This window comes from Thamnophis sirtalis, unplaced genomic scaffold (assembly GCF_051295495.1).
Source record: "Thamnophis sirtalis isolate CommonGarterSnake01/CBP01778 unplaced genomic scaffold, rThaSir2_p1.2 scaffold_9, whole genome shotgun sequence".
NCBI classification, from domain to species: Eukaryota; Metazoa; Chordata; class Lepidosauria; order Squamata; family Natricidae; genus Thamnophis; species Thamnophis sirtalis.
In genome coordinates, this window is record NW_028261389.1 from 32,419,333 (window position 1) to 32,433,322 (window position 13,990).

The 13,990-nt window shown below is 37.4% G+C and overlaps 1 protein-coding gene across 5 annotated transcripts in view; it reads right to left on the reverse strand.

The window, feature by feature from the left end:
• Nucleotides 1-3,400: 3,400 nt before the first annotated feature.
• Nucleotides 3,401-13,990, reverse strand: part of TCF20 (transcription factor 20) — a 165,031-nt gene continuing 154,441 nt past the window's right edge. For 4 of the 5 annotated variants that reach the window (XM_087723248.1, XM_087723247.1, XM_087723246.1 and 1 more), the window contains 2 exons: nt 13,723-13,850; nt 3,401-3,682 (listed from right to left, as the gene is read on the reverse strand). In XM_087723248.1, coding sequence (XP_087579374.1) covers nt 13,767-13,850 — 84 coding nt within the window. In that variant the 3' untranslated portion in view covers nt 3,401-3,682; nt 13,723-13,766. The remainder of the gene's footprint in view (nt 3,683-13,722; nt 13,851-13,990) is intronic. The other variant, XM_087723249.1, reaches the window with a different exon arrangement.

Sequence of the window (13,990 nt, forward strand, 5' to 3'; positions counted from 1 at the left end):
CTACACGTATAGTAGAACTGCTGCTCTTTATAGTAATTTAATGTGAAAAAAGGCACTTTCAGATTTCTTAATTTCAAATTGTTCAGGGTTTGTCAGACAGATTTGATTTGTGCTCAGAAACAAATAGGAAGCTAGTAAAATTGTTTTCAATTCCAGGGCAATGTATCTCCAAAGTGTATGTACGCTATTGTATTTTGAATTACCGTTGATTTTGAAACATTTTTCAAGGCAACAACCCACATTTGTCTTATTGAAGATTAGGGAGAAGGTTCATTCACAGTAATATTATCCATGTGCTTATCAAGGTCCACCTGATATGTACTAGGTGCAATATTTTAAGAGTATTAAACACAGCCTATCCAGAGATAGGTAACCAGAATAAGTGATCTGGAAGCTATGTTGAATGCTGGATATATTTTCCGTTTGGAGAAGAGTAAGCAGATAAGTGAGAAAAATCAAAGGTGAAGCTTTTGCTGTTGGTTCAGAGGGCAGTGCATTGATGAAGTTGATTTCATCATATAATACAATACAATAACATTAATTGATATAGTCAATGAATGCCAGTTCCCTGTCCAGTTTACAATCTAAATATTGAAGTGGTGTCTTGAAGATACACTCTTGAATATTTTTCTTCCAACCTTTGAAATGTCAGAATGAGTACTTAACTGATAGCTAATTCAACAATGTTTCTTCCAAATTTGTGTATTCCATCCCAAAATCAGCACAGCTCTTGATCTAGTTGTTCAGATTCTAAACAAATTTAAAAAAATTGGGACTGCTCCACTTTAAATATGCTTTGCCGAAACGTTTTGGCACCAAACCTACCAACATGATTGGGAAGTGTTACTAAATATAATATTTATATATAAATATAATATATAAATAGGCTTTGGTATTTGAGACCAACATATGGGATAAAAATAGGAATAAAATCCTTTTTTGCTGAATTGTAAATTTTACTTCAAACATTTTAAAATACAAATGTTTCTTAAATCAATTTTTAAGAAAAATACATTAATTTTTTTTCTTCCGCAGGGAGACAAAATGTTTGAATTTTTATATTTTGAAGTCAAAACTGTTACATATGAAGCTTTTTTAACTTGCTGCTTGTTGCAAAACATGTTATTCTTTCAAAGTCTCCAGAGGGTTTATGATTTTTTTTTTGTGTGTGAATATATTCTGTATTTGAAACTGGTTCAAAATCTATTCATTTGCAGTGACTCCGCTAGGATCCTAATGTAATGAATCCTAAATTGCTTGTTGACTTAACTAGTGGCTCTTGTCTTTTCACTGAGTCTTCTTCTTATTGCCTTTAGTGCAACTTTGGCAAAATGCAATTACTTGCAACTAAAAGATAGAATGTACCGGTATGTCAAGGAAGTAAAGGAAGAACATGGTTAAAGTTCATAACATAGTGCATGGATAAAAGTAGAGGAAAGAAACCCATTTCTTGGCTCCTGAAAAACTCAGGTAAATAACTCTACGGATAACTTAAGTTTCTTTCGTTCTATTTGTTTGAAAACTGTAAATGTTAATTACAGTTAAAAATATGAACATTATTAAATACATGCTTGGAGAAACCTGTATTAACTTTATCTAATGTTCATTAAATGAACCAAAATTTAATTCAGTTTTAATTTGGTTCCATACACTGCTTTATTTAGTAGTGCCACTGAAAAGCCAAGTGTGATGCTTGACCTACTTTCTGTAGAAAACAAAAAAAAATCATTTTTAGAAACATATAACAGAATCTGGGGCATCAAATAGCTTTTAAAAACAGGAAAAAAAGTTAAATTATGAATTTCAGGCAGAGATTACAGCATATGCAGAGGATTAATACTTTTCTCTCCAGATGTATTTGCCTCTTGGAATCATCCACCCTTGGAACACTGACAATAGCTATCAGTGGACACTTTTTTAAAAAGTTGTGTATAGGACACATTTATATTTTGCAGTCTCCCAGTATTCGAGGCAATATCCTTAGCTTCTCCTCACTAATCCTGTGAGGTAGATTAGACAGAGAGATAAAGACAGCCCTAAATCATCTAATGAGCTTCATGACCGAACAGGGATTAGAACACTCATCTTTCCCAATCTTAGTCCAACACTCTATCCATTATGACACATTGGTTTGCACTTTAGTTGGGACTAAGAAAAGGACACTTGAAAATCAGACAGGAATGTGTTCCCCAGCTGTATTTTAAATAAAAGAAATCAGAAGTTTATTGGCATCAATGTAGAATCTGTTTTCAATCCGTTCCCAAAGAAGTATGGGGACTCATTTTAAATCTGAGAAGTAAAACTAGTAATTCAAATTATAAACAGCAACTGTGGAAAAATGGCTTGTTCACAAAGAAGTGAAATACATTAAATTTCACAGATAAAATTAGGTTAAAATGAAGTTTATTAGGTTTTTTGTGGGTTTTTCCTTTTAGTTTTTTTTAATATATATATATATATAAAACTGTTTGTGAAACAGCTATTTTATTCCCATGGCAGAGTGATCCGTGAAAGATGCACTAACCCCTTCTTAAGGCCTTAACAAGAGAAAAAAGTTTTGTTTTCTAAAACTCAAATGTTTAAAATTACACAATGTACAAACGAAGGAAAAAATAACCATGTGGTGTAGGCTGCTAAATTGACATTCCCCCTTCCTCCTTTTGGGTAACAAAAGAAGAGAAGGGCTAACTGAATTTTCCTGGACAGCTTAACACACACTGATTATATCAACATTCAAACATCTTTTGAATGCCCCTTTCCAGTAGGCAAGCCTCATATAGACCGCCTTCAAAAAAGGCAGCAATTCCTTGGAATGATTTGGGAATATTTGTCAGCGGCCAACAATGGCCCCAATCTCCCACCTTTTGGTACAAAGTTATGTATATAAGGTTAAAGTATCTGAATATGAAGCAAGTAGAAGACACTCTTTATTTCACAAACCACATGACATAGTAGTCTTCTGATGCTTCTCAGGCTTCTTTTCTTAATAAAAATAAATAGTGTTTTTCTTTTTTCTTTTTTTAAGAAAAAATGCTATTCACACATACACAAATACAAGCACCCAGCAACCATTCATCCCCACTCTCATCCCTGCAGACAATTTTGCCAGCAACAAAAAACTTGTATTCTTTAAAACCTGGATCTTCTATTGTGGAAAATGGAGCAGAGAAACAAGTTTGATTAAGAAAGCTCATTAACTCCAACACTCCTTCCGAAAGAAAAAGTGATTACATTGTAAAGGCCTTTTCTGATTTCTAGTTAATACACGTTTATGAGCAAGTTCATACCTATGTGGGTCCTAAAAATGGAATTTAATGCATAAAAAGGGATAGCGCACCTTTCATTTAAAACAAGTCTATCAAGACTAAAAATAGATTTTTAATATATATATATATATATATTTATCTATATATATATTTTATCCCTCCCTCTTTAATTCTCCCACTTTCTCTTCTCTTCTTTTCCCTCCCCTACCCATAGTCACTATGAAGAGTGTGTCCATGAAAATAGCTGGTTCAGACTCCTAGATCATATTCTGTGATGTTGTCAATCAAACGTGATGAAAGAATTGATGGAGGAAGTGCTGGCATTGGTAGGCTTGTCAAAAGAGGGACATGACTGCACAGTGGGAAACAAACGATCTAATCTTGAATGTCCATCGCTTTTATCTCAACAGCCTAACCTGTAAGAAAGAAAAACACAGTATTACTAACATTTATAGGTATTATATATCCCATTAATTACAGCATTTCTTCCTTTAGCTTAAATATGATTGCATTTCTGAAGATTGCAAGTAGCTCACAAATAACATATTTTTTTAAAAAAATCACCTATTAGGATGTATAAGTATAATTTCAGAAAACATGGGTGAAAAATACCGTAGTTTGTTAAGATATGTGTCAATAGCTGCAAAAATAAGTTTGGCATAAGAGAAAAAATAAATTCTGGGTACGATACAAAACTGAAAGAGTAAAATGGCAAAATGATCAGTGTATAATCTTAATAAAAAGTATAACAATTCAAGCAGGAATGGCTCTCTTAAATACTGTACTTCTCATAGCAAGACAAATTCAGATATTTGGAATATGGGTTTTAGGAAAAGAGTCATGAGACCAATTAAAAATAAAAGATTCCTTGACTTACAACCAGAATTGGGACCAGAATTCCATTGCTAAGCAAAGTGATTGTTAAATGAGTTGTGCCTCATTTACAACTGAACAACTGTCATAGTTGTTAAGCAAGTCACTGCAACTATTAAATAAATCATGAAGTCTTTAAGCAAATCCAGTTTCCCCCACTGACTTTGTTGGAAGTTATCTTGGAAGGTAATAAATAGTGATTTCATGACTCTAGGACATTGCAACCATCATAAATACATGCCAGTAGGAAAAAGTAGCCAGATTTTGATCACATGACATTGGAGATGCTATGAAAGTGTGAGAACTGGTTGTAAGTCACTTTTATGAGTGCTGTTGTAACTTTGAATCATCACTAAACAAACGGTTGTAAGTCAAGGACTACTGGTAGTTGTTAAACAGACAATAGCAGAAATGTTCAATTATTCAATGTATAAAATACAAATATTTAAGTTGGGGTTAGTGGTTAGGGAAATAAATGAGAAGGGGAGGATACATCATTAATATTTTTCCACAATAGTTTTTTAAACTCAAGTTTTATTATTGGGTTTTCCCTTTCTTTTGCACATTGTTTCCTTCTATATTTATTCTTGGGTTTTTTTAAAAAAACATTGTAAAATATAATATTGAATTAAAAACTAATAGCCCTAATATGTCACCATTTAGGGAAAAGAATCTTCAAACATCCACAAGTGTTTTTCTGCAGAGCCAAGCATTAGGGAAGGAAGCCATCTCCTTTCATCCTTCTGCCTCTCATAAGGAGTTAGCAAAAAAATTAAAACTCAACTGAAGTAGCATAATCATTCAGTTACTGGATCCTGTGCTGATTCATTATGCATACTTCCTAGTTGGTAGGAGGCAAGTTAACATAATATTTTTGATTATTTGAGAGTTGGATTTGGCAAAGACTATGAAAGAAATGTGGATAAATTATTAGAGAAAGGGGAAGAGTATAATAAATGAAAATAGTCTGATCCTATGGAATGGAGTTGACTATGAGCCACAAGTTGAGGTAGATGTTTCACTCTGAAAACATGTTTAAAAATATTTAAGTGTAAAGTGATAATCAAAGAACCATAGATGATTTTTTGGGAAACAATGACTGTTCAACATTCTGAATACATAATATTTACCTGATTATTATTGATTTAAGATAAAAGACTGGAACAATTAGTGAAGGATACAAGGATGGAAAAGTTCTGAATGCGCCACGGAACTTTATTTCATACTTTCAAAAAGTAGAATGAGGGGAATTAAAACCAATGAAATTAGAATATTAACAGTATAAGACTTGTATGAATTTTTTTTAGAAAATAAATTAAATGTTAAATAAGCTGAATGGAAAGTGGATATAAGAAGGCAGTTTTGGAAATTGTTTGGAACAGAACAAAAATAATTTAATTAGTATCCCATCTTTCCTCCGTGAGCATAAACAGGTGTGCTCCAACTTTTTCTCACAACAATCCTGTGAGGTTGGCTGGGAAGAAAGAGGTGACTAACTATATGAAAAAGAGTCACAGAAGTGTGTAAAGTTATTGTAATGGGGAAAAATAAAAAGCATGCTTGGTGGAATTACATAGATGAGAATATGAATAGATGGAAAAGTGAAGGGATACTGTATAAAGAACAGAGAGGAAAAGACTGCTGTAAAAATGTAGTCAGAGGAAAGGGAAGGTGAATGTTAAAAGACAGAAAATGCAGCTGTCCTGATAAAAGAAATAAAAAATTGGAGGTGGACAAAAAGGAATAAAAGTGCTCTCTGACAGTAATACGCTCTTATTGGGCTCTCATATACAGAAAAAAGAAGACAAAAGCTACATGATAATTCATTTGCTAAATGTGCCTGGGATGAGTTTGGCAGAATTGTGATTGAAAGAATAAGGAAAGCAACAATAAGCTAGGAGGTGCAGCTTGACGTCAAATGCGGCATGTCAGATTTCTGTCTTTCAGTAGTAAGTGAGAAATGTACACAGGAGAAAGAACATTTACTGTAAGATTGTTATTAAAGAGTTAAACTAGTAATTAATTTGGATTATGAAATGTTTGTGCCAGTGTTCTGGTGAAGGTTGATTATGAATGCAGTAAGAGGAATATGATAGAAGCATATGTGAGATAAATTGAGTGGTCCTTGGTGCTCTCTGAGCTTGCTTGTTTTCTTGCAGAAGTTTCATTACCCAAACTAGATAACATCACCAGGGCTAGTGACTAGCACTGGTGATATTACCTAGTTTGGGTAATGAAATGTCTGCAAGGAACCAGAGAGCACCTAGGACTCTTCATGTCAACCCAATACAAATATTCCCCTTCATGAGAATAAACTGAATACTTAGCAAACAATTCAAGTCAAGAATTTATTATATCCCCCTTAGTTGTTTAATATATTTGTAGATAAATACATTAGAGAGATGGTGCTGAGGTCAGAGATATATTGGTTGGGATATGAATGTGTGTGCACATTTGCATATAAATGATCTTGTGCAGTTTATTGAGAACATAAATGTTACATGTTATTAAAATGCAGGGGGGAAAAGTGAGGAGTAGTGAGCAAAAGACATTAAAGGTACGGGAAAAACAAAGGAAATATAGATAAAACTGATTTATATCAACTTCATTCACTGTATCTCTTTATAAATCTATTCCTTCATGTCTTTGACAAACTCAACATATTAATTTATATGCTTTGTATTCTTTTCACTTCTCTTTTTTTGAGGATTTCATCGGATCAATCCAATAACAATTCTCTTGGTCTTCTCTTTCATCTCAGTCTTTTTATACAATACAATAGCAGAGTTGGAAGGGACCTTGGAGGTCTTCTAGTCTAACCCCCTGCCTAGGCAGGAAACCCTATACCGTTTCAGACAAATGGCTATCCAACATCTTCTTAAAGACTTCCAGTGTTGGAGCATTCACAACTTCTGGAGGCAAGCTGTTCCACTGATTAATTGTTCTGTCAAGAAATTTCTCCTCAGTTCTAAGTTGCTTCTTTCCTTGATTAGTTTCTACCATTGATTCTTGTTCTACCCTCAGGTGCCTTGGAGAATAGTTTTACTCCCTCTTCTTTGTGGCAACCCCTGAGATATTGGAAGACTGCTATCATGTCTCCCCTAGTCCTTCTTTTCATTTAACTAGACATACTCAGTTCCTGCAACCGTTCTTCATATATTTTAATCTCCAGTCCCCTAATCATCTTTGTTGCTCTTCTCTGCACTCTTTCTAGAGCCTCCACATCTTTTCTACATCATGGTGACCAAAACTGAATGCAGTATTCCAAGTGTGGCCTTACCAAGGCATTATAAAGTGGTATTAACACTTCATGTGATCTTGATTCTATCCCTGTTTATGTAGCCTAGAACTGTGTTGGCTTTTTTGGCAGCTGCTGTATACTGCTGGCTCATATTTAAATGGTTGTCCACTAGGACTCCAAGATCCCTCTCACAGTTAGAAAGATACCACCTATACTGTACCTGTGCATTTCGTTTTTCTTGCCTAAATGTAGAACCTTACTCTTTTCACCATTGAATTTCATTTTATTAGATAGTGCCCAATATTCAAGTTTGTCAAGATCCTTCTGTATCTTAAGCCTGTCTTCTGGAGTGTTGGCTATTCCTGCCAGCTTGGTGTCATCTGCAAATTTGATGAGTTCCCCATTTATTGCCTCATCCAAATCATTGATGAAGATGTTGAAGAGTACTGGGCCTAAAACAGAACCTTGGGATACTCCACTGCATACTTCCCTCCATGTAGATGCAGTTCCATTGAGGACTACACGTTGAGTGCGGTTGGTCAGCCAGTTACGAATCCATCTGGTGGTGATGCTGTCCAACCCACATGCTTCTACTTTATTTAGTAGTAAGTTATGGTCTACCTTATCAAATGCCTTACTGATTTCCAAGTAAACTATATCGACGGCATTCCTCTGGTCCACTAATTTTGTCATTTGTCAAAGAATGCAATAAGATTAGTCTGGCATGATCTGTTTTTGACAAACCCATATTGGCTTTTGGCTATTACTGTGTTTACTTCTAGGTGTTCACTAATTCGTTGCTTGATTATCTTTTCCAGAATCTTTCCTGGTATTGAGGTCAGGCTGATAGGTCTATAGTTTCCTGGATCTATTTTTTTCCCCTTTTTTGAAGATGGGAACCACATCAGCTCTTTTCCAGTCCTCTGGCAGTTCCCCGGTGCTCCAGGATCTCTGAAAGATATAGTTCAGTGGTTCTGAGATCTCGTCTGCCAGTTCCTTCAGAACCCTGGGGTGTAATCCGTCCCAGTCCTGGTGATTTGTACTCGTCTAGGGTAGACAGGTGCTCACTTACTTTTCCTGCATATAGGTGAAACTCAAAAAATTAGAATATCGTGCAAAAGTTCATTTATTTCAGTAATGCAACTTAAAAGGTGAAACTAATATATGAGATAAGACTCATTACATGCAAAGCAAGATAGTTCAAGCCATGATTTGTCATAATTGTGATGATTATGGCATACAGCCATATAAAACAAGGATTGTACATAGAATAATATCGGACATCTGAAAAGTGTAAGTATGCATATGTACTCAGTACTTGGTTTGGACCCCTTTTGCAGCAATTACTGCCTCACTGCGGCGTGGCATGGAAGCTATCAGCCTGTGGCACTGCTGAGGTGTTATGGAAGACCAGGATGCTTCAATAGCGGCCTTCAGCTCTTCTGTATTGTTCAGTCTCATATTTCTCTTCTTTCTCTTGGCAATACCCCATAGATTCTCTATGGGGTTCAGGTCAGGCGAGTTTGCTGGCCAATCAAGCATAGTAATCCCACAGTCATTGAATCAGGTTTTGGTGCTTTTGGCAGTGTGGGCAGCTGGAAAATGAAGTCAGCATCCCTATAAAGCTCGTCTGCGAAGGAAGCATGAAGTGCTCCAAAATCTCCTGGTAGACGGCTGCGTTGACCCTGGTCTTAATGAAGCACAGTGGTCCAAAGTCTTGTTGCTCATTGGTCCAAAGTCCTCTTTTCTGATGAGAGCAACTTTTGCCAAAAGCACCAAAACCTGGTTCAACGACTGTGGGATTACTGTGCTTGTTTGGCCTCTCCATTCTTCCTCCATACTCTGGGTCCTTGGTTTCCAAATAAGATGCAAAAGTTGCATGTAATGAGTCTTATCTCATATATTATTCACCTTTTAAGTTGCATTACTGAAATAAATGAACTTTTGCACGATATTCTAATTTTTCGAGTTTCACCTGTAAACCACACAATTAGTTAATGTTTGTTTAATTCAATCCTATGTAACCTTCCAGATATTTTGATTACAATGTCTATCATTCCCTAGTTAACTAAACTACATATCCTGAAGGCACCAACCTTAGGAAAGCTGATCCAAGATCCCTTGCAAACTAATATACAAGTATGATGTTATATCCAATTTAACTTCAAGTATCAACTTCTGGTAAATCAATTTTCCCTACTTAATATCTTCTCAATTTTCTGCTGAGGGAGCTGAATGTGAATTAAAAATCAAAACACGTGGAGGATACCAAGTTAAAATAAAGTGTTAACAAACATTTTAATATATTTATTAATGTAATCATATTGCATGTCCAGGAAACTATTGTATTTTAAAATTAATTCTTCTATGTGCTAAACTCAAATCAATGTACTTGGGGCTGCTTTAAAACCCCAAATATGAACATAAAATCACAAGTAGAAAATATTTAGACACAAAGAATTGGAAATATAATATTTCCATTTTTTTTCAGATTGTGCACATAGCAATTTTTTAGCAGTTTAGTACCGTGTTTCCCTGAAAATAGGACATGTCCTAGTAATAAGCCCAATCGAGCTTTTCAGGGCATGGGCTAATATACCCCCCCCAATTAGTCCCCCCAAAAAACTATTAAAACGCATGCGCAGCTGGTCACCACCATTTCCTCTAGGAAGGGGGGACATGCCCCACACATCCCACACGCCATTACCCTTTCACGGTGGCGGTGACGAACCAGCAGCCTAAATGCCCTGGGTGAGCCCTCTTCGACCCTACTGACCATGAACCTGATTTTGTCTGGGGAAGGCTACGGTGGTTTCCACGCCCCCTGCTGCGGTCCTCTGGAGTTGGGCCAGGCCCAGCCGATCTACAGATTATTTGGCAGCCTGCCACCAGACCCAACCACTGGTCTCCTACTTTGGCGGTAGCTTTGGGCCCAAACCCAGCGCCTCCTGCTTGCACGGCGGGTGCCTACTCGGCTATTTGGGAGGTCAGCCACCACCCCCAGCTCTCCTGGCCAGGCAGAATTCCTTCCCTGCGGCCACAGCAGTGTCCAGAGGGAAGCACCGCCAAGTCCAATCTGCAGGATGGTAGCGGGCTGATTTTGCAGGCACAGCATGGCCACTTCGAGTATCCCATCCAACAGCTAGAGAACCAGGGCCTGCAGCACCCAACCCCCAACTCCCCCAGCATTTCTCCAGCCTGGGAGAACCACTTTTCAATGTGCCCCAGCAGCCACCCAACCAGTGATTGCAGCACTTTGACATGTTCCCCCACCCCTCACGTGAACCTCACCACGTTTTAACGTGGAGTGGGGGCAGCAAGGGTAGCACAGGCATGCACAGGGTGGCCACCCTGGAGAGCCACCTGTCACCCTCCCATATCCTGGCATACCAGGGGACTTCATGTTGCTGGTGCCCGAGCATTTTCTGCCGCTAGACTCGGATCTCCAGGCGGCTCTGCAGCAGCACCAGAATGCGGTGCTGATGATCAAGCAGATAGCGGCCACCCACGGCCAATCCCAGCACCTTTGTCCTCCCGGCCTGCAGCAGGTCGGGCACCACCAACACCCTCATGCTGCCGGTGGCCACGGTCATCACCAGCCCCTGCACCAGTACCCGGGCGAAGCTGTTTTCAAGGCGCAGGAATGTGCTTGGTTCCCGCCGTCTCATTCTCCGGCAGGTAGTGAAGATTTGCTGTTCTGACAGGGAATGGGCAGGTTACAGGAGCCTCCACCCTTACCCATCCCCTCTCCCACCTGCCAATCCAAAAATTGCACCCCAGCGTGAGGCTCATGTCTTACCTTTCCAGCTCTGTCATGTTCCTTGCCATTGTGTCCAGGGAAACATGTTGTAAAAAACCTTCTTGCAAGTTTGAGAAGTTTGAAATTGCAAGGGTTTTTTTACAACGTGTTTCCTTGGACACAACAGCGAGGAATGCAACAGAACTGGAAAGATAAGAGGCACTTCTCGCCCACCCCATCTGCCAGAAAATAATAAGCCCCTCCCCCCTGAAAAGGTGAAGCCCTTATTATGGGGGTCAAAAATAAATAAAACCCTGTCTTATTTTCGGGGAAACACAGTAGTTTCCTATTCCTATTGTTTCAACTGAAAAAAAATTGTGAGGGCTTTTTTGGAATTCAGAAATTTAATCTAGAATGGGAAGAGGGGAGAAACAATGAATATCTGCAAAAATGTCCTTATTAGACTTGAGTCATTAGATCTACATAAATTGCAAAAATGCTACTCTTATTTCTCTGCTGCTTCTAAAAACCAATGAATGTCTGCAATGTAAGGTTTTAACAACATTTTAGACTTTAATTACCAGAGTTTCTAAAGAATGAAACATACCAATTTGCATTAGAAATGACGTCAAACTGAAGATACCCACCTACAGTAAGTATGTATCATGAATCAAAACCCATTTCTTGTACTAGTTAGCTGTCTACTTACCGGGGGGGGGAGGGGGGACATTAATCCTGATATAATACTACAATTTTCCCCAAAGCATCTAATTAATTATTCCCATGCCAAGACACTTGAATAGCTGGAATTCAGCTTCTGCTTCCTCAGTCTCTCCCATTTATAGAAAGGCAAAACTGGTAAAAACTGGACTGTACCTTTGTAATTCTCAGGAGGGCAGATTTAAGCTAGATAATTTCTAATTTGATGATCAGAGCAAGACACGTAAGAGTGCTATTATTAACTGGACAATGCAACAGTCACTTCAAAATCCACACATTTGTAAAGTGCTCATAGAAAGAGGAGGAGGAAGAGGAGGAGGAGGAGACAAGCTACTTACAAAGGCATAAGCAGAAGATTCAGATGCTCTCTTCCCAACTATCTTTTTTCACAATGCAATGAACATGTGTTAAGTACAAGCATTAATAAATAAATATATGACCTAGGCTGGATTATTCTGATTTCGTTAATGTATGTGTGGGTGTGTGAGAGAGAGGTTGCCTTTTCTTATTTTCCTTATATTCTCAATTAACTCCTTTTTTATTTGGCTAACAATTTGTCTGAAGTGATGTTGGGTTTTCTACCTGAGCAGGGGGTTGGATTAGAAAACCTCCAAGGTCCCTTCCAACTCTGTTATTCTATTCTATTCTATTCATGTCTATATCTATATCTTATATCTAGACTTGGCATCATCCATTTTAGAAGAAAATATTTAATTAAAATATTTTTGCACATGCAATATTGCGAAGTCACATAGCCAACTCTTGTGTTTCAGGATTGATGCAGCTTTTGCATTTCTGGGCTCTGCCCAGGTAAAACACTTTCGTTTTCAGTTTTTCTACAGCTGGGCTAAGGAAAGAAATCACAGGTAAGAAGACTAAAAACTTCCCAACTGGAGACAGTAGTTGCAGATGGCAGCCTATTGTAATGATTCTTTTACTGAAGAAAGAAGAGGCTTGCCAAGAAGACTTTACATTATCTTCAGTGATGATTTAACTGGGAAGAAGCTACATTTTTGCTATTGCGTGGACAAAAAAGAGTAAGAAGTCAGTACTAAAGTATCCATAAAAAAATACAGCTTCTGGGTTAACTAAGCTAAATCAAATGTCATTGTGAAAGATGATTGTATGCCTTTATTCCAAGTCTTTACTAAATAAAGACAAACTCTTGGGACAGATATATTTGTTGCAATTATATAATCCCAATTGTTATTATTCAAATTCTAATCATGTGACATTAATATTTATTAAAATAAAAAATTAAGTAAAAGTAATATCAGGAGCCCTGTCCACCCTTCTCTTTTCAGGAGTTGTTTCTACAGAGCTTTTAATAGTAATAGATCTCTTTGAAGGGGGCAGAAAAATTCAGCAAAAACTTAGATTCTGGGTGGTTTTCATCAGCCTTTTTCTTCCACTTGACAAGGATTCAAGTCCAGAACGTAAAACTGTGACTTAAGATTGATATATTGCAAAGGCTGCTTCCTAAATATCCAGTTATCAACAGTTAGCTGAGTTACCTTTCTATAACTCAAGTATTGTTGAACTGCATGAACAATCTTGTTGAACTGCTTTGTTTTCTGTCAATTAGAAAAGCAGATGACTTGATGTTTTCTCAAATCTACAATTTATTTTTCAAATAGCTATATGACAAAAAATTATTTGTGTTAACAGACAAAAATAAATAAGGCAAATTGTTTAGGATACTGAAGCAAAGTCGCTTCACTTTTGTCCCGCACTAATAAATATGACTATTAGTTAGTTATGAAATGATTCCATAAGACCAGCCCCCTAAAGAAATACACTGAAAGTTAAGATAAACATCTATTTCTCCCTTAAACTGGAGAGAAAGTAGGAGGGGGCAACTCAGTGACTTTTCCTCCACTCACCTGTGCTTGCCTTTATTTTCATTCCCACGAATATATTTCCCCCCTCAACCCCGCTCCGACTGCTCTGTGCTGAAGCTGCCTTTCACCATCTTGTTCTGCAAGGGGGGAAGAGAGCAAGGGAGGGGAGGCTGTTGTCCAATAGACCAAGGTAAGATGAAAGAGAAAGAGAATATAGAGAGCATGAAAGAGATAAAGCAGCATCAGTACCACTATCAGTTTTAGAAATAAATACAGATTTTTCAGGTAAGATCTCTGCAAGTCAGCATTT